We start from the raw sequence: 23,050 nt of genomic DNA on the forward strand, positions 1-23,050 counted from the left end.
AGTCTCCCTCGGTGCCGTCCCAGGCTCTCGATCTCCTGTATCGAAATACACACCCCGGCTTCTTACGCTAAAACTCTCCTACGGCGACCGAACGCGAAAAACCGAAGCCGAAAGCAGAAGCCCAAAACGTTGCAAAAATTGAGAGAAAGCGCGATACGGACCAGGGGTTCGTGGCGCAGTAGAGCCTACCGGAGGAAGACGAATAAGAACGCGACATGGGCAAGGAGAGAATTACTCGAAAGCGAGCGGTCAGAGAGGTCAATCGGTCGTGCGCGTCGTCGTACCCCAAGACAACCTCGCTCATACCCAGAGGTTTGTGCTTCTGATCCAGTTTTGCTTGTGCTCAATATTCTCGCTTTCTTCGCAAGTCCTCGCCTTCATCTTCAGGTCAAACCAGGAAGATAAAAACGTCGATTGAGAGGCTAGCATGAGAAACCTTATCGCCGAAAGCATGTTTGACTGCTGAGGGAAAGAGAGATTCACCCTTCCCTTTTCCCGGTGCGGAGACGATTGCGCACGTCAGATCGATGCCCCTCGAAAAGAATGGGAGGAATACAGCGGAAAAAGAAACCGGTTGATGAGACATCGACGCTGACCTGCCTTTTTGCGCTTTACCAGCCAATCCTAGAGCGAGACAAAAAACAGATATTTCAGGCGTACGGATCGAAACAAAAGTCCATAAAGAAGGATAAAGGTTTGAACAAGCAAGATTTGCTACGAAAGGTCACGGATCAACCGAGTAGTGCTCAGAGAGTGTGGGTCTGCAGGTACATCCTGCGTTGACGGGCGGAAAGCGGTACCTGCAAACGCTTTGAGAGCGAATGCTGAGCTGGGTGCTCAAGGCTTGCAAGTTTCTGCAAAGCACGTTCAAGCTTGTCTTGCAGATCTGGAAGCTCATGCGAGACTCCCTTGCCAATCTCCGCCTTCAGCGCTTCGATCGTCGCCCTGAGATTGATACGACTCAGAATATCTTGAATTTCCACGTAGAGAGCGTCAAGCTCGAGGCGCAAAGTTAGAACCTCGTGCTCGTGTCCCTCGTACTGTAGGCGCGCCATCCTTGCTCGAAGATAGTTTCGGCGCTGAATAGCGAGTCGATATTGAAGTTCCAGAAGTTTGTTATTGAGAGCGTCAAGCTCAGGTCGCAAGGCTGAACCCTGTTGATGTCCCTCCCTTCGTAGAGTCGCCGTCTGGGTCTCCAGCTCTCGAATCTTTTCTGTGAGATCAATTTGATGCTCGAGAAGTCGTGATTTTTTTCTCAGAGCGTCAAGTTCGAGGCGCAAAGTTCGGACCTCCTGCAGATGTCCCTCCTGGTGTAGGCGCGCCATCCTTTCTGCAAGATAGTCTCGATGCTCAAGAGCTGGTCGATTTTGCAGATGCAGGAGTTCCACGTTGAGAGCGTCAAGCTCGGGTCGCAAAGCTGAAACCTCCTGATGGCGTCCCTCTTCATGCAGGCGCGCCATCCTTGCTATGAGATAGTACTGACGCTGAAAAAGAGCTGGTTGGTGTTGAAATGCCAGGAGTTCCACGTTGAGAGCGTCAAGCTCGGGTCGCAAAGCTGAAACCTCCTGATGGCGTCCCTCTTCATGCAGGCGCACTATCTCTGTCTCCAGCTCTCGAATCGCCGTTGCAAGATTGATTTGGCGCTCAAGAAGTTGTAGCTTCCCGTTGAAAGCGTCAAGATCGGGTCGCAAAGCTAAAACCTCCTGTCGGTGTCCCTCGTTTTGTAAACTCGCCATGTGTGTTTCCAGCTTTTCAATCTCGACTTTGAGCTTCTCTTCTTGACCATATAGGCCAGGATCAGGCACGATTGGAGGACGTAGGCGATAGTTACAAGTACCTCCAGGCTGTATACCGGCTCATCAGCTTGCTCGGCTTCACGAGGAGGTCGAGTCGAGCGCGAGCCTCAAGCGGTCTCACCTTGTATACGTAAACGCAAAGTTCGGGGTTCCACTCGCGCTTTACGCCTTCGGGTCGTGGCCGAACACCTGGAGCCGCCTCCCTTGCAGCACAGTACCGCTCTCGGTGATGGCTCAGGCTACGTCTCGAGCGATTAGCTGATGGTATTTTTCGACAAGAATCCGATGGAATGAGTGCAAAGAGAAAAGAGACCGACCTGTGTGTCCAGGTGACCCAGCATCTCCCGCAAAGCTGTCGAATGTCGCGTGTCAGTTCAGGGCGTCTTTTCAGATGTGCGTTGTCGTGGTCGAGCGCAGTCTGTTGATGTGCAACCACAATCAGCAAAAAATGCGTCCGTCGTTGCGGGTAACAGAAGTTTGGAGATACTTGCCTTCTGGCTGTCGCTTATCTGGTCACAGTATAGACATAGGTATGGCATGCTGAGGGGCGACAGTCCAGGACGATGAGGAATGCAAGAGGAAAACTTTGAAGGATCCGTGACTTGTGTGAACGACCGAGACGCACATTCCCTTGTCTCCGAATGGACCGCGGAGTCGGAGTTTGGAGGTACTTCGGGATTGATGAGGCCCCGACGCACGGTTCTCTCCTTTGTCCGAGATCATCGGGGGCCTTTTCATGTTTCACTTGATCCCAATTCGCGCATGTGTACTGTAGTAAGGTTACGGATCTCCGGATTGAATTGACGCTCGGCAGGCGAAGATCAAAGCAAAAGCCGAAAGAATTGCAAAAATTGATAAAAAGCGCGAGCAGGAACAGAACATACAACAGAAGCTGAAATTGGTGGCTCAGTGCAGTCTTCAGAAGAAGAAGAACAACAAAACGCGGTGCGGGCAAGGAAAAAACCAATCACCGAAGGAAAAAACCAATCACCGATCAATGTCCCCCTTCGAGGACGAGCATATGAAACCAGCTGCTTCGCAGTGTAGGTTGATACTCACACTAGAAAATCCGCATTATCAACAGATTCACGAACGCAACTGAGACATAGTTCTCGACTCTCGAGAATGGAAAGAGCAAGCACTCTGTGGCAAAAAACTGAACGAGGCACATACCAAGAAAGAAAAAGGAACAGAGAAAAAAAGCAGAGACTGACAAGAACAGCACGGTTCAGAAGATGTGAGTCTGGCAATAAGTCGCTTGTTGGCGAATCGAAAGTAAGGTCTGATCGCTTTTCGAGAGGGAAGATTGCATTGGACCACCGAGCTGCTGATTGATTGACGCGATCTCAGCTCGAAGTTTGTTGATCTCGGCCTGAACTGTGTCTAGATCTGATAATCGTCCTCGCAGGCGCAAAGTACTTGCTTCGCGTTCCAAGTCGCTGATCTTTTCCTCGTGACTTTTCTTCAAATGTTGCAGGATAAGCGGGCCAGGATCCGGCATGGCGCTGTCCACATAGATGTTAGCCGAATCTATATGGGTCTGATGTCAAGCGCATTCAGTATCATGGGTGACAGTCTGCTTATGGAAGAAGTGGGATCAACCTCTCACGTCGAATCGCAGAGCGTAAGGGTTCCATGTGCGCCAATTGTACAGGTTGAGTGTCGCGCACTCGACTGCGTGATGTATGTCCATGAACTTCCTGGTAGAAGTAGTGGTCAGCATCGATCATCCCTGTCTCAGATGATGTGGCAGGGCAGAAACGGAGGAGGAACGAACTGCACATGATAAAAAGTGATCATGCAGACTTCGCATTGGATCTTTTTGGGAGTTAGTTGGTGCTGCTCTAGCTGATGATTGTCGATCAACTGCGGTGAAAGTACACTCTGAGCTGCGTGCTCCGAAAGAGCAAGGACAAAAGCTGACGAATTTGTGGGGGCTGAAGCGCCAGCAGTACTTGCAAGCATAAATCGGCATGTCGTCGAATCCTGATCCGACAAGGTGCTCGTTCAGTGCGCAGAATTCAGAAGAAGATACGCGACCGGGCTGTATGGGAGGCGGGGCGGGTGATAGGGAAGGAGGAGAGACGAGAGGGTGCGAAACGAATCGAGCGCACGCGGACGGGAACCGATGGCGCGCGAACCTGCTCGGAGTCCGCCCTATTCCACGGCTTTCGAGAGTCCGAATCTGAAGCCCATCAGAGACGAACGGTTCGCGGAATCGAATTGGGGTAGCGCAACGGACAGTCGAAACCTTGCCCGATAGACGATAGAAAGGGTCGCGCGCAAGCGGCAAAACCCCGCAGAGCGTCGAGTCGAAAACTAATCATCCTCGATCGCAGCGTCCAAGACGCCTTGCGAGAAGATCGGAGGACATCTCGCCTATCCAACCGGACATCTGTGTCTGATGTCAAAAACCCGAGGTCACGTGCACATTGCACGTCGACATGCAAATGCCGGTGTCGGGAACTACAGCCAAGTCATACGATCCTTGTCCTCACCTCTGTAGAGACGCGATTGTTCAGTCTAGGGTCGTTGCTGGGTCACGTGTTGGCGGTAAGATCGCGCGGTCGGTGTTGACGTGGACTCGAGCTGTACAAGGCGCAAGAGGAGCGACCTGGACGGTAGAGTCGCGAGAGTATCGGCGTGACAATAGCTCAACTATGCGCTTGTGATAGACCGAAGCGAGTGAGAGGGGGAAAGAGAGAGCGAACAGGTGGTTTTCGAGATTCTTTGTCCCCCGTTCATGTCGTCCAGCAGCTCGGGTTCTGGTGGCGAAGCTGCTCCCATCTCACCTGCGCTCGACTTTTTCGCTGGGACTGTAGCGGGTGAGTCTCCCCCGTTCTGCTGTCGAGATGCTCCCCACTCCCCACTCGCATCCCTAAGCGTCAGACGCGTAGAGGATAGCTAACGAGCACTCTTCTTGTGGCTATACAGGTGTGGCAAGCTTGCTGACAGGTCACCCCTTCGATACGAGCAAGTAGTCTCGCTGGTTCTCGCTCCCAAAGTCATTTTCGGTTAACCGTCGACCCTCGCACCCTCCCGTCAAACAGTCAAAGTACGACTACAAACTCAGCCTGTCCCGACAACTTCTAGCTTCACCCCGATTTCCGCTTCCGTAGTTCGAAGCACAGGAACAAACGAGCAGAGGTACAAGAATGCATGGCATGCCGCAACCAGGATCATCAGGGAAGAAGGCGTCAGTCGTCAGGTTCCTCTTAGAGACGTTCAACGGCTCACTGGTAATGCTGACGCTTTGTTGACTCATGAGCAGGGGAAAGGATTGTACAAAGGAGTCGTGAGCTTTCTCTCCTCTTTCTAATATAATTCTGGTCTTTGTCTGATGACGAATTGCTCGCTCTACAGACATCGCCAATGGTACACGGCTCTCTCATGTTTATACTCTTCGGACACAGCACCGGCTGACGGGCTCCCATGTCGCAGCTTGGTATCGCGCTCATGAACGCGTCCGTCTTTACCGCCTACAAGTACACCATGTCGCAAATCCTTCTGTCAACTCCGGATGCGGAACCCTCTCTCGCACAAATCACGATCGCAGGTTCGATCAGCGGAATCTTTACTTCGTACGCGTACTTGTTCCTCTCTTAGACTTTTCTCACTTTTCGAAACTTATAGATTCGATGTATCTCTTTCGCTGTCAGGATAATCACAACGCCCATAGAAAGACTCAAGATTCTGCAACAATCGCAAACCGTCTCGCAACCTTCGATCGTATCTCTTCTTCGAACCCACTCGATCCGATCTCTCTACCGAGGATTCGTACCTACCTTGTTGAGGGACACGGCATACGGTCCGTACTTCCTCACGTACGAGTACATCGTTCGAGGAGGTTCGTTCAACCTGTGGCCAGAAGGAGGACGTCGTAGGATTCGAGGAGATTTGAAAGAGGAAGTCGACAGCGAATTGTGGGGGGACGCAACGACTTTGCCCGAGAGTTCAGGCAGGATCTTGATCGCGGGAGGTCTGGCAGGTATCGTCGGGTGGGGCATCACGTGAGATTGAACTTTCGTCGCCAAAACGCTTTCCTGTTTCTCCTCCAGGTGGCTGATGATTTTCGCCCTTTCTTTTCTGTCGACAGGTTTCCGATAGATGTGGTCAAGACCAAGATGCAATCGACTTCCATAGACACTTCGGCTTCTTCCTCTTCTACTCAACATCCCTATGGAACTCTTCGATCGAGTTTCAAAACAGCGTACAGAGAAGGAGGGTACAAAGTGTTTCTTGCCGGATTGGGTCCGACTCTCGTGAGAAGTGTTCCGGTCAACATGGTCAGCCTCTTCTCTTCCTGTATCCGAAGCATACAACACGAGATACAACCAACAGAGAATTGATCAATTCGAAAAGGAACAGGTCACGTTTGCGGTTTTTGAACTCGTGGTTTCTACCTTGCGTTAAAGCTTGCCGAGTCGGATGCAAGAGAATGCGCTTCTTTTTCAATGCACCATATCAATATTTTTTCTCGTCTAAGGTGAGCTTTTTTTCCCTTTGACCAGACTTGATTGAACACAGCACTGAGGCAGACAGTATACGTTCTGATGATTCTGGCAGAACTCGGGATTCCTTCCGTGTCCTCCTCCTTCTGTCGTTACTTCTCTGTTCGATCCCCAACCAGTTGCAATATCATACCCCTGCTTCCGTTTTCCTTTCAAGTACACTACATCCGTTCTTGGATCTACCGCTTCCACAATCTCTCGATCAATGAACTCGCCACGTCGCAACGTGCCATCGGGATCGTTTCTCTCTTGCAAAACAATGCGCAAGTGAAAGTGATCAATAGATTACGAGCTGGCCATGGAGGTATGATGAGATACCAGACTATTTACAAACGAGACGCTGGCTCAGAGTCAAATCAGGACAACAGGGTAATACCGAGTCCTGCAATTATTATCAACAGAATTTCAACTGAATGGAACCCGAGACGTTGTCCTGCGGTGCCACTGTGTTGATCTTGATTCGCAGCTTGTGTCGAAGAAGTAGACAAAGAAGTTGTCGTAGGAGTTGCAGTTTGAGATGCTGCTAGAATCGCCAAAGTCGAACTTGCAGAATTGCAAAACGAGGAGAAATCTAGTCAATAAAGGGAAAGGTAATCAGATTGTGTCACTTGAGTTTCGAGATGGGAAAACGGATGCGAACACTCACGGTTCGCATTGATCTTGACAGAGTTTGAGGATATACCTGAGATCCGAATGGGTGTCAAATCAGCTTGACGTTGAGCGCATTTAGGAGAATTGGGACAGACAGCTTGTGCAAGCATTCATGACTTCGAGACTTGCGGAAGAACAGATACATCCAGCGATCGAGGCCGAACTCTCCTTCTCACTACAAACCTGTTCAAAGAGAAATTGCATGTCAGAAACCTTGCGCTCGGATCCCCCGAAATTGGGGCAGAGACATTCGGGCGGAAGATGATTCGATTTCACGTACTTTGGCAAAGTGCAAGAACCCTGCACAGGTCGAATCGGAAGAACAAACTCCTTGACCTCGAACCGCTTTGTTGGCCGAGTTGGCCAAAGACAAGACTGAACTTTCTAGTGCCGCCGCTGCCGAATCGAGAGTACCGGAGCCTCGAGGGAAAATGCCACTCGCGGGGGTTGGCGAGAGCGAGTGAGGTGGGATTTCGGCGACTTGAGCGAAAGCGCCGAAAGAGCAGAATACTGGAAACCAGGTTATTCCTTTGGATCAGCTTGCAGAATCGTGAGGCTGTTCCAGACGAAAGAAAGAGGGATTCACCGGAAAGCGCGACTAACGTGATCGCAAATTGACGCATCGCTTCGAGAGGACCAAGAACCGAAATTGAAAAGAAAACGAGAAGAATCGTGAAAAGAGCACGGCGAAGGGGATCTCTTGAAGCAGGGATTCTGGCCCAGCGAGTGCAGTTGGAGAATGTAGGTCCAAAACCAGAGAACAAGAGAAGAAGCAGACGCGTGCGCTCAGAGAACGTGAGTTTCTTGGGTGAAAGGAGTGGTGCGAAAAGGAAACGGAACGCGCGCGCGTGTCAGTTGGCTCGACCCCTGGCATTTCTCGCAATTCTCAACAGTCGCCTAAATCCAGATTCTATTACGAGAACATGCTCTGCTGCTCCTTTGTCCCGAATAAGAACGTCTGAGTAAGAGACCGAGAGAGAGAGGGAAATATCTGATGAATAATCTTTGGCTGCCTCGATATTTCTGAGGCTGAACGCGACTGTGACTGAATTCTGCTCCAATCAGGCCGCTTGACGAGACGGGACCAGCGCAGAAAAGGTGTTTGAAGAGTTGCGAGAATCGTTGCTTTGCAATGAACCCGGATTCAAGCGGGGTTTCTCATCAACTGTTTTCCCAACCAGGACTGAAACGAAGAAGCGAATCACGATCTTTGCTACATGTTTGCTCCAGTGTCACCTGGACCGAATCCACCTCCACTAATCCCTCCTCCAGCTCCTGGGTTCGAGTTGCCCCATCCAAACATGGCGACTGCAGAAGGTACGCACAGCGAAGCGACATCTTGCATCGTAGGTTGTTCACCTCGAACTCGTTGTGCCATGAAGAACGGATGACTCTGTCTCAACACATTGACGAACGAGATCCAACTCGCGGGGGAACTCGCGTCAAAAGTCGAAGGGTTGAACGCCGTCGTACTCGTCGTTGGTGTCTGACCATCGAAAGAAGATGAAGAAGGAGGAGCAAGAGTTGATTGATTTGGTTCAGGTTGATCGACAGCGAGAGAAGGAGGTTCGGGTCGGTTACGATCAGGGGATGGGGAACGATCGCGTTCAGGTAGAGGTGGTCGAGCATCTGGTAATGGTGCACGTTGGAACGACTCTCGTGATTCCTCATCGTCTTCGTACCTTTGTCGATCTGAATCTTGACCCCTATCCCTGCCTCCCTCTCTCGAAGGTTGGTCCCATTTCGAAGTCCGTTTTCTACTCGGTCCATCGTACACATCTTCCTGCCAACTCTGATCTTCGTACCCTCGCTTATGGGGTAGATCTCCTCGACGGTCATACTCGTTGGTCGAGTACCCGTTCCCGTACATCCCTCGTTCAGATAGAGAATCATTTCTTTGATCATCTTGCCAATTGTTCCCGCTCGATCCTTGCATCATTGCGGTAGGAGGAGGAGGATCTCGATCGGTGGGGACTGCGGTCGAAGATGAGGACGCTCGACGAGGATCTCGAGTTTGACTGTATCCTCCTTGCTGCGAGTTGTCGTGAGAGCTGTAGCCATACGACCGACTGGTCGAAGTGGAAGATGAGGTAGAACCATAGGGATAGCCCGGGATCGCAGAGGAGGAGGAAGAGGATGGGTATTGCGGATTTGGAACCGGTGGGTACGAAGAAGAAGAAGAGGAAGTAGCAGGGTACGATGTAGAAGAAGAAGAAGAAGCGATTGGAGGTTGTGCATGCAGTGTTGTTTTTCCTTGAGCTTCGGCGAGGATCCTTTCAATCATTTCTTCCTCGCGTCGTTTTTCTCGTTCCTGGTCGAGTTTTGCTTGATTTTCGAGCTGAGTTTCTGATTGTTGTTGTTGCAACAGAGCGAGGACATTTGCTGGAATCCCACTGGTGATTGTTGTTGCCGTCGTTGTCGTGGCGGGAGGTGGTGGATAAAGATCTATTTTTGGACCCACAGAGAGATAGAGAGGAGCACGATTCAGTACATGATTACACTCTCGATAAGATGTTGTGGAGAAAAATTCGTGCGCAGAGTTATGGGGGGAAAAGGGAACCTCGGTTCTGTGAATCTGCATTGCGCGACAAGGACTGCGAGGGCTATGCTGTCTACGCCAGGTGATGCTCGACGCTGCTACCGCCCTCGATTGATGCGTGTGATGTAGGCCGGAGAAGCAACGAGTCCAGGGAGGACCCTCGAGATGGTGGAGAAAGAGAGAAACAAGAAATTCACCTGGAGTCGCGAGAGGTCCACCTTGTGGAGACATGGCCGGTGCGATTGGACTCTGATCAGGTTTGGGGTTAACGACTGCGGTCGAAGCGAGGAGTTTGTTGCCGAGTCTAGCGAGGGTCGAACTGTTGAACGTGCCCGCTTTGGTCCAAATGTCGAGCACTTTGCGAACTTTTTCACGATGTTCAGTGGGAGCGTGTTCCCACACGTCGAGCACAATCTTGCTCAACAGTCCATCGAGTTTCTTGAGGAACGAAGCATCGGTACCAACCTCGGTGGTCGAGGGAGGAGGGTCATCGGTTGGGGTGGTCGAAGCGGCTGCGGTACGTTCGGCTTGTTGCTGCTTCTTGAGTCTCGATTTGGCACCTCTCGCGATCGCGTCGACGAGGTACAGGGACGTGAGTTTGTGGTTCGGGTGCGCTTTCTTGTGATGTCGATACACGAGCGTGATCAACGCCGTGTCGTTCTACAAACTCGGATGGCACTCGGATCAGGCAACAGCAGCTGGCGTGACTCGGTGGGTGCGTACCTGGATGTTGTCTAGTGCGAGGGAGACGATCTGCTCGACCAAGGACGACGACAACTTGTTCTTTGCGATCACCGCCTTGATCTGCCCGTCGAGCACCTGCGAGCACCCTTGATCCCATGAGTCGGCTGCGTACGCGCACGAGAGAGTTTGGAGCTTACATCGAGTGACATGATCCACAGCGGAGGAGGCAGGACGAGACGAAAGAAACGCGAACGTTCGCGTGCGATTCACGTTAGGACGTTGCTGTCCCACTCTTTCTCTTTCTCTCTGGACTAGAGTAGCCAAGACAGTGTGATCCATTTCATGACAGTTCTTCGCGCAATGTTTGTACAGCTCTTTCGACTTGTGCCTCGACATCATACTCCCAAATCCACCGCATCCGATTCTCCAAATTAACTCGCATCTGTTCAAGATTGTCTCGAGCAACCGGATCCATAAACTCGTACAACTTGCCCGCCTCGTCCGAGGTCTGTTGCACTCGTTGTGCACGAGCGTGACGAGTATCGACGTACACTTTGAGCGCACGGTCGATCGCCTCGTTACGGTTTCGAGCTTCCGTCACGAAGCGAGTCGCGATCAGGCGAGACAAGAACAAGGCATCTTCGACGGCTTGACCGGCTCCTGCACCTTGATGAGGAGTCGTCGCATGTGCCTATTATTCTCGTTTGAGCTCGTCATCAATCTTGAGAGAGAGAGAGAGAGCTCACTGCATCCCCAATCAATACGACTCGTCCATCGACGACACAGTCAAGTAACGGCAACTTGAAAATTCCCCAAATCGAAGGATTCTCGATCGACTCCAACAGTTTTCGACAGGGTACGTTGAACGCCGCGTAATCTCTCATCATTTCAACTGCAGGTCTCGATTCACTCCAGGGTCCCGTGTGATCCCTGAGTTTGTCATGCTCAGGATCTCGAACGAATCCAACCTGTTTGATCGAAAAAAGTCAGGCTAACCAAGCTCGATAGTGAGGAACCTCTTTTTGAAACGTACAATGTTGATCAATTCGCCGTTCCTGACCGGAAAGTGCTGAATGGGAGAGATGATCAGAGCTGTTGCTACGTCCCTTACGAGGGGGGAAAGGAGAAACTTTACGAGAATGTGTCTCTCGTGACCACAGTGCATCATCTTGTCACTGAACCCAGCACTGTCTTCTTGACCTTGAAACGCGGTGTAGAATTGGTCCTTCGTGATCAACCCCCTCCATGCGATCCATTCACTGTAAACGGCTTGTTGCTGATCGACGGACAAATCGGTTCGAGTTTCGTACATCGACTTCCGAACCGACGATTTGATGCCATCGGAACCCACGACCAGATCTGCTTCGAAAGGGTCCAACTCGGGGTTCGTAAAGTACAGGGTAGTAACCCCGGTCGTCGAGTTTGAGGAGTAACGAGAGACTCGATGGTTGAATCTAGCAGCGATGGTTTTGGGTAACTGTCGAATCAATTCGTCGAGGAAATCGGCACGGTGACAACTCCCTCGAGCTGCATCGTCACCCGAAATCGTCGCGAAATGGGTTCCCTCCGATGATGTAGCATGTTCGGAAGAAGCTTCTCCAACTCTGAATTTGAACCACAACGAACTGTCGGATCCAGAAGGACCTGCAACTCGATCGAGAGCGTTTCCACATCCAATCAACCTCAATGCTTTTTGAGCATCTATGGAAATTGAAAAAAAAAACGACGGTAATATGATCAGTCCCTATCTCTCTCTGTTGAATGAGAAAGAAAAAACAGCTTACTTGGACCGAATGCGACTCCTGCTCCAATTTCGGCAAACTTTTGAGCCCCTTCAAACAAGGTCACTTGGAGGTTCAACGCTCGACCATCGGATTCGGATTCAGCAACAATCCGTTCATGAAACGCCAAAGCGGTAGTCAATCCTGCGATACCTGTTTCGACAATTCCGAAAGAACAGAGTCGATGAATGAACGAAGACTCGAGACGAAGGGAGGGCGCGGTGTGGACGTGTAGTGTGGGGGGGCCGACTTGGCGGAGAATGAGAGAGGAGAGATTGTGAAACTTACCTCCTCCTACGATTGCAACTCGAAGAGGTTCCGACATGAGGACGTCAACGTGAGGATGATCCCAAAGAAGTGGGAGTCACACCCACAGGCGAGCCGGAAGCCCCACTTGTGGGTTTTTGGGTTCGAGGATGAATCGCGGATCCCGGTTCCCGCACGAGCCGAGCGCTTGACCCGCCGCTCGCCAAATCTTTGTTCCGACATTTTTCGTGCTTACCCTCTCCTCAGCTTGCTTCGTCTCATTCGATTGTTTCGCTGCTCTGTAGACTTGCTAATGTGTGTGTGTACAGTACGAACCGAACACTGGACAAACCCGGGAGCACGTAAGCATGTTGTACGAGATGCATTGCTCGCGTCAGCGACCCTAGCTGTTGAGAGAGTCTACGCAACACAAAGCGAGAGAGACAGAGAGGAGAGAGAGAGGGAGAGGAGCGTATCGGACCGAATCGGCCCTCGATTGATTCGCTGGAGGAACTCCCGGATATTCGCGCCTAGTTCTCCAATTCGCTCCTTCTCCACTCCTGCGCCACCTGCTTGCAGCCCTCGATTCTCGGTCCCAAATGGCCACTCTTAACCTGTTGCGGTCTGCTCAAGGTAAGAGTCTCTCACTCCCTCGTCCTAGGTTGACAGAGAGTGTTCATCTCATCTCTCGTTTCCGTCTCAGGCGCCCGATTCAGCCGCTCGCTCTCGACTTCGGCGGTGCGTCAACGCGTCGTCTCTACGAACCCAGTTCGAGCAAAGGAAGTTCCCGTAAGTCACTTGGTCTCGATACGCCGAGGGGAGGGGTGGCGACACTGTTTCGATCGGTGGAGGAATCCGCGCGACCTTTCGGGAATCGGATCTCTCTTTCGAGATCAAACCACCCCTCTCCTCCACCGCCCTCGACTGGGTAACTCGCTCAGTACTGATTCTCGTGTTCCTGCTGCTCTAGACTACCATCAGCGGCAAGTATGCCCTGATCGAACACGAAGTGAGTCTCACTCTTCATTCGATCGCTCGTCTCACATTTACCCTGAAACTGATCTTGTCGAAACCTACAGTATGATGCGCTTGTTGTGTGAGTACTAGACGTATCGGTAGGCGAGTGACGCGCAGATTGCTGATCGATTGAGAATATGCAGTGGTGCCGGAGGAGCTGGACTTCGTGCTGCATTCGGTCTCGCCGAAGCGGGACTCAAGACGGCGTGTATCACCAAGCTGTTCCCGACCCGATCCCACACGGTCGCCGCGCAGGGAGGAATCAACGCCGCACTCGGCAACATGACCGAAGACGACTGGAGGTGGCACGCGTACGATACGGTCAAAGGTTCCGACTGGCTCGGAGACCAGGACGCGATTCACTACATGTGCAAGGAAGCCCCCAACACGGTCCTCGAACTCGAACATTTCGGACTGCCCTTCTCGCGTACCAAGGAAGGCAAGATTTACCAGCGCGCGTTCGGGGGTCAATCCCTCAAGTACGGCAAGGGAGGACAGGCGTACCGATGTGCCGCCGCGGCAGACCGTACCGGTCACGCCATGTTGCACACGTTGTACGGACAATCGCTCCGACACAACACCGAGTACTTTATCGAGTACTTTGCGACCGACCTCATCATGGAGGACGGCGAGTGCGTCGGAGTCATGGCGTACAACCAGGAGGACGGTACCATGCACCGCTTCCGCGCGCACAAGACCGTCCTCGCGACCGGAGGTTACGGACGAGCGTACTTCTCGTGCACTTCGGCCCACACCTGCAGTGGTGACGGTGCCGGAATGGTTGCCCGTGCGGGACTTCCCCTGCAAGATCTTGAATTCGTGCAATTCCACCCTACCGGTATCTACGGAGCTGGATGCTTGATCACTGAAGGTCAGTTTTTCTCTTTCCTACTTGTTGAAGCTTCTAGCGCTCAACTCGATAAAACTCTTACACAGGATCTCGTGGAGAGGGAGGATACTTGCTCAACTCGCAAGGAGAGCGATTCATGGAGCGATACGCACCTACGGCCAAGGATCTCGCCTCGCGTGATGTCGTCTCGCGTTCGATGACGGTCGAGATTCGTGAAGGTCGAGGAGTCGGACCCGACAAGGACCACATCTACCTTCAACTGTCTCACTTGCCTCCCGACGTCCTGCACGAGCGATTGCCCGGTATCTCGGAAACGGCGGCCATCTTTGCCGGAGTCGACGTTACAAAGGAACCGATCCCAGTGTTGCCGACCGTGCACTACAACATGGGAGGAATCCCTACCAAGTACACGGGAGAAGTCGTCACTGTCGACGAGAACGGAAAGGACAAGGTCGTGCCCGGTTTGTACGCGGCGGGAGAAGCTGCGTGTGTCTCGGTCCACGGTGCGAACCGACTTGGTGCCAACTCGTTGCTCGACATTGTCGTGTTTGGTCGTGCCGCTGCCAAGCACATTGCCGGTACGCTCGAACCGGGCAAGCCGCACAAGAAGATCTCGGACGACGCCGGCATGGACAGTATCGCCGCACTCGACGAGATCAGGACTTCGAACGGTTCGAAGCACACTTCCGAGATCCGTCTCGACATGCAAAAGGCCATGCAGGTGAGTTGATTCCTTGACTCTTGAGCGTATCCGAACGAGACTCACTGACTCTTTTCGACTTGTCATCATCGTAGAACGATGCCGCCGTGTTCCGTACTCAAGCGTCGCTCGAGAACGGAGTCAAGGAGCTCGAGCGAGTTCGTGGAACTTGGAAGGATGTTGGAATCAAGGATCGATCCATGATCTGGAACTCGTTAGTTTCCCCTTTCCTTTCTCCCCCTTTTGCACGTCAGCTTACCAAATCTTTCACACCTAGTGACCTCGTCGAGACCCTCGAACTTCGCAACTTGCTCACGTGCGCCGACCAAACCATCGTCTCGGCCGAAGCGCGCAAAGAATCTCGAGGTGCACACGCTCGCGAGGACTTTACCGAACGTGACGACGAAAAGTGGATGAAGCACACCTTGTCGTTCCAGAAGGACGTTGCCGGCAAGACGAGCCTGAGTTACCGAGACGTCATCTCGGGTACGCTCGATGAGAACGAGATGAAGTCCATCCCGCCTTTCAAGCGAACTTGTCAGTCTACTCTCCCTTTCTTTCTTGGGTTCTAGCACCGAGTTCATTAAGCTGACTGTCTCTCTGCTCGACTCGTGTCTAGACTAAATCGACGAGATTTTCCGTTCCATTGTCATACTCTCAACCGCCGTTACTTTTTGTTCTTTCTCTCACTCTCACTCGGCTCGCACCGCTTGTTGATGATCCTCTAGTTCACCACCAATTCGTTCTCCCCTTACTGTCCTGCTTTCCACGCTCTCTTTCGTACTTTTGGTTCCTCTCCTTTCTTCAACTGTACCCATTATTTGCTCTCTCTTTTCCGATCATCTCACGGACAAGAAGAAAGTAAAACTCTCCAGAATCGCTTGTGCAAAGAAAATCATTACAAGTCATCGTAGCTGTACAGGGCTGACCAGCTACACGCGCTAGCTTTCTTCCTCTTTCTATCAGTGGAAGGCACTCGAACGTCTGAGCCTGAGATAGATCGGAATTTGGAGAACGCTTGAGAAAATGCCAGTCAGCTTGGAACAGAAAGTGCAAGGATTTGCGCCTAATCTGAAATGGTCTGCATTGGACAAGCTAGAGAACCTCGTCAACACTTTACAAAGCCGCCGCGCCAAAGAGCTCCTTGAACCTGTCTCCTATGCTTTTCTTCCTCGCAGTACTCTCACACTTCTTCCTTCCAAGCTCGGCGACAAGTACTTGAGATCGTCCTGTTGTTGGCAGATCGTCGAAGAAGTCCGGTGCATGAGGAGGATGGGCGAGTCGAGCACTGATAGCGGATCGATCGTGCTTTCTGGTATCGGCTTTGAAGGACTCGAAAAATCTCGTTCGAGTCGTAAAGGAGGCGGGACCCGATTCTTCCTCAACTCCTTTCGAGTCCTTTCGCCATCTGTACCCAGAACTGTTCCGGAAGCGGACTCGGGATCTGCGAACCGTAATCTGTTAGAAACCCTTCTCAGGTCTCGGAGGGGTTCCGATTCGGATTCGGGTTCATCCTCGACTTCAATCTTCGAGTATCCGTCTTGTTTGTTCGCTTGTGCCGGAGAGACTCCAAAGAATCGATCAAGGGCTTCGGCATCGAACCCTTCGGCAGTGTATCGGGGAATTCGAGGTGGTGGTCGAGTTCGTGTTCGATACTTTTCTTTCCGCTTCTGTTTCTTGAGGTGGTCCAAGCGGGAGGAAGCAGTAGCTGAGAAGCGCGAAATGGGAGAAGTCGGGAGCAAGGCAAACCCGTGAGATGCTTCGAGTAGGGAGTTGGCGACACTGGTACGACGTGGAGAGGATGCGGGAGGGACAGATTTGCGAGGAGATCGAGGAATCCTGACGCGATGATGGCGTGGAGACGAGACGAGGACTGTAGTTGCAGAGCTTCTCCGAGAAGCTAATTCGCTCGACTCTTTCCTTGGATTTGGATCGTCATGGAACGAACTGCTCGCGACCGAGGTTGGAGTCTTCAGTGTTTGCTCAGTATCGTTGTTGATTGTCGACAGCAAATCGTCTTCCCATTCGGTACCGGTCGACGAGGTTTCCCAATCCTCCTCTGAATGACCCTTTGCGAATACATTATCCTCTCCCTTCACCTCGAGAGCTTGAACCGAAATACTCGAGGTCGAACTCGATTGGTCACAGTCGGAGCAAGACGAACTCGTGCCATTCGAGATTGATGACCCATCGTGTTCTTCTTTCCGGTTCTGGTCATGCTTTTGCATCGCGATCAAGATGGCGAGGAAAGGGTTTTTCGATCCAAACTCCCTCTTCTTGTCGTCCAAAACAGTCGATAGTCCAGATTTGCAATCGAAACTCGCGAGACATGCAGCAGATTCGTCTTCAACATCGTCGTCGTCAATGTCGTGAGGGATTGAGCTCGTTGATTTCTTTCTTGGCGAAGGAGAAGGAGATGGAGTAAGACACAGGAACGAGGACGAAAGCGACAAAATTCGGGCAGGCGGAGTCGTGGGTCGCTCTGAAGGTCGACTCGTTGTAGGCAGCGGTTCGATCATGAAGTGCCTTGCCAATTCGAGAACGGGTCAGTTCATGAAAGACGAGCTGCGAGGTATTTCACTCACTACGATCCAGGAGGGGTGACTTGCTAAAGGGACAAGTGAAGCGCCGATGATAAGTTCGAGAATTCGGCGTTCAAGCCGAAGATTCGAAGGAGAAAAGAAAAGGAAGAGAGCGGGAGCTTGGGAGCGCGAGATACTCGCGAGTTCTTTTGTTTTCCGCAAAAAGGTAGGCGAGAAGAAAGCATGAGAGAGAACCGTGCAAGACGCGTCGAGAAATGACGTCGCCAACTCCGGAGGCGGAGAAGTTTCGAGAGAACGCAGAACAAAGGGGAGCCAACGCGAACAAAGCCATCACGTGCACGCCGCGTTTTCTTTCTGAGAGATAATCCCGATCGGACTGGCGGCATGTAACGATCGATTGCGAGTGATGCTGCAAGGGTCCAAGTCGAGTTGACATACAACACACATCGAATGCTCAGTACTCGAGCCGAGAGATTGGTAACCTGTACTTGCCCACCGCCTTCTCCCACTCCCAATACTTCTTGCGCTCTCCTTTACCCCCTTCGGCTTCTCCTCGATACGCGGTCGTCTCCCACACGTCCGATTCCTCTTGCAAGACTTCGACTTCGAACCATTCGGTTTTGAGTCCAAACTCGAGCAGATGCAGCGAGGACACGGTCGTGTAAATGTCGTAGAACGAACGACTCGTCGCTCCGAGTCCGTGAAAGAACGAAACGGACGCGAGGTTGTCGGGAGAAGAGGATGATAGGAGGTTCGGAGTTTGGGACAAGAAAGATCGCAGATCTTGGTAATGTTCCGAATACGTATCTTCCGGGAAGGAAATAAAGAATTTGAGCTTTGTCGAGACGAAAGACTGGCGAAAGAGAGGAGGCTTTACCGAAATAGATTGCATCCCATTCGATCCATTCCTCTTCGCCCGCTTCGAGAGCTTTGATCCATTGCTGCCAAGTACCCTCAAAGAACCTGACTCCAGCTTTCGAGTACCACCCAGTCGCCTTTGCGTGTTGCAGTACGGACGGGTGCGGTTCGATAATGAGATGAGTCGTAGGGGAATACTCTTGCAAGAACGTGTCGATCTAGTGATGACACGACCTCGTCAATGGTACTCGTCAACGGAAGAAAGGTAATAACAAGACCAACGATGCCCAATCCGAACCCTACATTGACCGTTCGGAGAGGCGCGCGATCCTCCTCGTCCTCCTCGCGGATGAGCACGTCTCGCGATTTGCCTTTGCGGTCCCCCCACCCTTGTTCGAGCATGTGTTTGACCGTGTCTCGCATAATGTCCTTCTCCCACCCCATCATGACTCCGTTGCCTTCTGCATCGAGACAAATCTCTTGCCCCGCCGAATCGGTCACGTACGTGAGCGGTTGCGAGAGGTAGTGCGAAAGGGAAGAGGCAGTTGAAGGTTTCTCTGCCGGTTCGGCTGATTCCGATTCGGTCATTTCGGAATCTGGTCCAGGTTCGACCTCGTCGTCGTCGTCGTCGTTATTGGCATCAGCGGCGTCCTCCATCACGGCTCGCAACATTTCGGCTCGAACGCCTTCGTCCATGAGAAACTTGTACGCTTTCGAGTTGTTCATCGAGTACGCAATGTCTCCTGCCGACTGTAAACACCGATCGGGTCAGTACGGTTTCGGAAACCCTCGAGAAGTGTCGTGGGACAGCGTACGCAGCCAAGGTTGTCGACGAGGTTCCACACTGCATTGCCCTTCCTCAGCAATAGTTTCAACAGTTTGACGTCTCCAACATCTTTGCGAAACGATCATGTCAGGCGGAGAAAGGGACAGAGAGGGAGAGGAAGATAGGAAAGACGGACAAGCTGCGGCGTGAAGACAAGTCCAGCCTTGACGCTCGTCCGACACCCAACAGTCGACACGTTCCTCGACGACGAGTTTCTCGATCAACCCAGTCTGGTCCCGTTCCAAGATGGCATCGATCAAGCGCAACGAGAGGAGGTGGTGATTGTCGAGATCTTCGTTCGAAGGTCCACTCAGAGGCTCGAACGTGTTGGTCGTCGTGACCGACACTCCTGGCGTCACCGAATAGTTGTTCAGCTGTGCAGGCATCTTGTGCTACTTCGGTGAATCTGTGCTGGACCGTGAGAGACAAGTTTGATCACTTTTCGAGAAATCACTTTCGTTGGCTCCGTCTATCAGAACAGCACTTGCTCCGGCAGTAATCGGATCAGGCTCGACAGTCCCACAGATACGAGATTCATCGCCGTGTCTCCCGAAATGTATCGCTTGGTGTGGATAATCACATGACCGGTCAGTAGCCGGTCTGGTTTCATCGCCGCATTCGAACCAACACACTCTCTCTTGGCCCCTGTCATCTCATCAACACGCAGAGAAGAACATGAAGATTGAGAACCACTTGTACGTCGTGACGGGAGCAGGATCGGGACTGGGACTCGCAACGAGTCACCGTTTGCATTCTCTCGGCGCTTCCGTCGCGCTATTCGACCTCAACTCGGAATCCGGTCAAGCACTCGCCAACGAACTCGGACCGGAGCGCAGTCGATTCTGGCAGTGTGACGTCGGAGACGAGGACAGTGTCGAACAGGCATTCGAAGGATTGCGCGAGTGGGTGACACAACGTCAACTCACGTGGGGAGGAGTGGTACACGCAGGAGGAGTCGGAATGGTCGGCAAGACGATCGATCGCGACCTCGAACCGTTCTCGTACGAAACGTTTCGAGCTGTGCACCGGATCAACCTCGACGGAAGTTTCTTGATCGCTTCTCGCGTCGCGTCCGAGATTGCGAAACAGCGCAAAGGGCAAGACGCTGACCTGTCGAAACCCGAGAACGCGGTCGAACATGAAGGCGATCGAGGTGTCATCATTCTCACGAGCTCGGTATCGGCCACGGAGGGGCAGGTACATTCGCCGCACTGTTCTCTCGTTTTCAATCTTCCCGTCAAGCTGATCAAGGACTGTTGCATCGACAGATGGGCCAACTTGCGTACGCTTCGTCGAAAGCAGCGGTCGAAGGGTTGGTGCTCCCCATGTCGAGAGATCTCGCTCGTTACGGTAAAGCTTTTTCGTCCTCAACACCCGAACATGCAATGGTTAATCATCTCGCTGCCGTCGACAACAGGCATCAGAGTCGTGTGTATCGCTCCATCCTTGTTCTCGACCAACATGGGCAAAAACACTTCCGACAAGTGAGCTTCTTGAATTTGTCAATACCTTGTTCGCAAAGCGCTAACAGAACTACGAACCCGTTCTCGCCCATTCATCATTAGGACTAGGAACTCGCTGTTGGCTACAACGCTGTTTCCTCCTCGATTCGGAATTCCAGAAGAGTTTGCGCATCTCGCGCAGGCGGTCATCGAGAACGGCTACTTGAACGGAACCGGTCAGTTCCTTTCCGTTCTATTCGAGACCTCGCTTTCCCAAAGTTCCTGACCGTGCAAACACTCGTTTGACGTTTAGTGATCCGGATCGATGGAGGTGGCCGGATGGCCAAGATGTGAACAAAATACAAACATATCCATCCCTCTTGCCTTTCTTGTGGTGCGCTCGAAACCCTGCTTTGTCTCTCCCCCGTCTCGCCATTTTGTTGTCCTTTCAGTCTCTTTTCGTTTTCTGCCATTCGAAGAAGTATCTCAGAATCGATTGCATACGGAAGCAAGAAGTCTATGCAGAGTCAAGACACCGAAATTCGGATGAACAGAAAGGATCAAACCAAGGACGGAGAATCAAAAGGACATTCCTTGGACCAATAGAAAAGCGAAAAGGAGAAGGGGTTGAAAGGCTGAATTATGGTCATCGCGGTGAGAATGGCAAGTTGCTGCAATCACTGGGACGGGATCATGTCTTTTTTTTGCTCTCATGCACAGAACGACGGGAACTCGGGGTTTGCATGAGACAGAATCATCTTGAGTCCTCGTGGACATTCTGGTTTTCGACCAAGGTCAACCAAGGGTGGTCAGTCGATACCAAGATTGCTGTTTCTCCTTTGTGGCAAGAAGGACTCACTGAGCTTGCAGTGACCAAAATCACAAATGGGATGCCCGATACCGTTGTAACTGACGGGACAAACGATTCGACCCTGTGTTTACAAAGGGTTATAGCAAAGAGCGAAGCAGTTTAGCTTGAATCATCAGCGAAAGAGCGTAGTTGATGAATCACTAACAATGCCACAGTCGTGAGGGTTGTTGTCGAGTTTGGATTCACGCCCTGGAAAACAAAAGTAGAGAAGGGTTAGTTCTCCTCGTCAGAGACAGTTCCAGGCAGTAAAAGAGACTCGCATTTCTCGACTATAGCAAAAGCGATCCGTGTCAGCTCGCTTTTTTTTTTTTCAGGAAAGAAATGACCCTCGAAACCACTCAACTGGCTTTCAACGCAATCAATTCTTCCAACGCAAGCTTGGTTTTGAGCAACAACGGGTTCCGTTTCTCGACTTTGCCGCCGTTCTTTTGCACCAAAGCTTCGAGCTTGGCAGCACGAACTGACAGTTCGGAAGCAGTGAGAGCTGTAGGATCAGGTTGTCAAAATCAGTCTACCATGCAAACTGCGAGATCATAATCAATCTGGGCGTACGAGCTGCGTTGGCGAGCGACACTAGCGCAAAGAGTGCAAGTGACAGGATGAACAAGAACGACCTCATTTTTTATGAGTACAGAGCGAGAGAGAAACGAGGAGAAAAGAGATCCGCTGGGTTTTCTCGGTCTTGTTTTTACGTCTGTCACGCATGATCAGAGTTTACGCGAAGAACGCTTCGGTGAGAGCAGCGACTGTGACTAGTAGCGATTGAGAATGTCAAATTCGGTCCGAGCGAGAAAAGAAACTTTTTCCATTGTTTTGCCGTTGACAAGAAGCAAGCTACCTGCGATGGGAGGCGATCGGTAAGGACTAGAGACAGAACACGAGCGGAGAGAAGGCTCAGAGAAGAAGAAAAAGCTGGGGACCGGAGCTAGTACCCAAATTGGGAAACAAGGTTCTGAGGCGGACGGCGAACGCTCAACTTTCGATGCAACCTTTGAAACGCGGTACCCGAGTGCATAATCTAGCGTCAACTACATCTGAGCAGAACTAGCCCGATCGGCTGAGCATGCATAGCGAAATCGAAGCAGGGCCGGGAACTTCGAAACTTGGAAGTCCCAATCTGCAGCGCCGTGGGGGGAGGTGCGGTAATGGGTTGAGCGAGCCAAAAGTTTGTGTGCGAGCGGACCGAGCTAGTATCGAAGCTTTGAAACCTTTGAACCACCGAACCAAGCGCAAGAGGCTTTGAAGGAAACGGGAAAGAATCGGTCGACAAGGTTTGGGCGGGGCGGTCCTGCAAGGCGTGTCGCGTACCGATCGGGCTCGAGAGAAGCTGAATAGTCGATGCACGTATCGTTAGGCGCACCAGATGCGTCTGTCGATGAGAGTGCGTTCGTTCAACATGCCGGCTCGAGCACGCGTCGTCAACGCGGGCCCGCCGCACGACTTGAGCGCACTGTACAGCATAGGCGGCCTCGCGACAAGCAGCGTACTAGTATGTGCAGTTCAGCTTTCGAACTGCTTAGGAAGTGCGGCGGCTGCGAGCCAAGCCGAGAGAACAAACAAGCACGCGTCGCCGACCAAAGTTGACATGCTTCACTCGCGTCCCTGACTCGCTCACCTCGATCAGCCAACTGTCCAGCGACTCGCCGACTCGCACGATCTCATGGCCGACCCTCGTGCGCGATCGCACTCGGCGCGGCGGCTGTCAACTCGTGCCGCCGCCGCGTGCGCCTCGACG

The 23,050-nt window shown here is 52.1% G+C and overlaps 8 protein-coding genes across 8 annotated transcripts; 3 read left to right on the forward strand and 5 right to left on the reverse strand.

Moving 5' to 3' along the window:
• Positions 1–4,539: 4,539 nt before the first annotated feature.
• Positions 4,540–6,209, forward strand: JCM15063_006452 (uncharacterized protein; the record flags this gene model as incomplete). The annotated part of the gene is made up of 9 exons (XM_076681176.1): positions 4,540–4,621; positions 4,731–4,769; positions 4,847–4,992; positions 5,068–5,091; positions 5,160–5,171; positions 5,238–5,377; positions 5,456–5,806; positions 5,893–6,082; positions 6,165–6,209. 9 exons carry the CDS (start codon positions 4,540–4,542, stop codon positions 6,207–6,209), a joined length of 1,029 nt encoding a protein of 342 aa, XP_076531691.1.
• Positions 6,210–8,171: 1,962 nt separating this feature from the next.
• Positions 8,172–10,390, reverse strand: NRD1 (Nrd1 complex RNA-binding subunit; the record flags this gene model as incomplete). The annotated part of the gene is made up of 4 exons (XM_076681177.1): positions 8,172–9,403; positions 9,695–10,157; positions 10,221–10,316; positions 10,379–10,390. 4 exons carry the CDS (start codon positions 10,388–10,390, stop codon positions 8,172–8,174), a joined length of 1,803 nt encoding a protein of 600 aa, XP_076531692.1.
• A 131-nt stretch (positions 10,391–10,521) lies between these two features.
• JCM15063_006454 (FAD-dependent oxidoreductase) lies at positions 10,522–12,287 on the reverse strand (the record flags this gene model as incomplete). The annotated part of the gene is made up of 6 exons (XM_076681178.1): positions 10,522–10,872; positions 10,928–11,149; positions 11,215–11,250; positions 11,317–11,882; positions 11,966–12,115; positions 12,251–12,287. The coding sequence occupies 6 exons, from the start codon at positions 12,285–12,287 to the stop codon at positions 10,522–10,524; spliced, it is 1,362 nt and encodes a 453-aa protein (XP_076531693.1).
• Positions 12,288–12,807: 520 nt separating this feature from the next.
• On the forward strand, positions 12,808–15,399 carry JCM15063_006455 (succinate dehydrogenase [ubiquinone] flavoprotein subunit; the record flags this gene model as incomplete). Its single annotated transcript, XM_076681179.1, has 9 exons — positions 12,808–12,841; positions 12,912–12,997; positions 13,179–13,217; positions 13,288–13,304; positions 13,369–14,096; positions 14,162–14,796; positions 14,871–14,989; positions 15,053–15,312; positions 15,395–15,399. 9 exons carry the CDS (start codon positions 12,808–12,810, stop codon positions 15,397–15,399), a joined length of 1,923 nt encoding a protein of 640 aa, XP_076531694.1.
• A 533-nt stretch (positions 15,400–15,932) lies between these two features.
• Positions 15,933–17,294, reverse strand: JCM15063_006456 (uncharacterized protein; the record flags this gene model as incomplete). The annotated part of the gene is made up of 1 exon (XM_076681180.1): positions 15,933–17,294. One exon carries the CDS (start codon positions 17,292–17,294, stop codon positions 15,933–15,935), a length of 1,362 nt encoding a protein of 453 aa, XP_076531695.1.
• Positions 17,295–17,772: 478 nt separating this feature from the next.
• RMT2 (protein-arginine N5-methyltransferase) lies at positions 17,773–19,388 on the reverse strand (the record flags this gene model as incomplete). The annotated part of the gene is made up of 5 exons (XM_076681181.1): positions 17,773–18,125; positions 18,196–18,394; positions 18,459–18,926; positions 18,992–19,071; positions 19,139–19,388. 5 exons carry the CDS (start codon positions 19,386–19,388, stop codon positions 17,773–17,775), a joined length of 1,350 nt encoding a protein of 449 aa, XP_076531696.1.
• A 289-nt stretch (positions 19,389–19,677) lies between these two features.
• On the forward strand, positions 19,678–20,798 carry JCM15063_006458 (uncharacterized protein; the record flags this gene model as incomplete). The annotated part of the gene is made up of 5 exons (XM_076681182.1): positions 19,678–20,199; positions 20,271–20,352; positions 20,420–20,486; positions 20,568–20,680; positions 20,758–20,798. The coding sequence occupies 5 exons, from the start codon at positions 19,678–19,680 to the stop codon at positions 20,796–20,798; spliced, it is 825 nt and encodes a 274-aa protein (XP_076531697.1).
• Positions 20,799–21,154: 356 nt separating this feature from the next.
• Positions 21,155–21,934, reverse strand: JCM15063_006459 (uncharacterized protein; the record flags this gene model as incomplete). Its single annotated transcript, XM_076681183.1, has 5 exons — positions 21,155–21,222; positions 21,304–21,376; positions 21,461–21,504; positions 21,659–21,799; positions 21,868–21,934. 5 exons carry the CDS (start codon positions 21,932–21,934, stop codon positions 21,155–21,157), a joined length of 393 nt encoding a protein of 130 aa, XP_076531698.1.
• Positions 21,935–23,050: the final 1,116 nt, after the last annotated feature.

This window comes from Sporobolomyces koalae (assembly GCF_050403365.1).
Source record: "Sporobolomyces koalae JCM15063 DNA, S_koalae_JCM15063T_v1_ctg58, whole genome shotgun sequence".
Taxonomy (NCBI): domain Eukaryota; kingdom Fungi; phylum Basidiomycota; class Microbotryomycetes; order Sporidiobolales; family Sporidiobolaceae; genus Sporobolomyces; species Sporobolomyces koalae.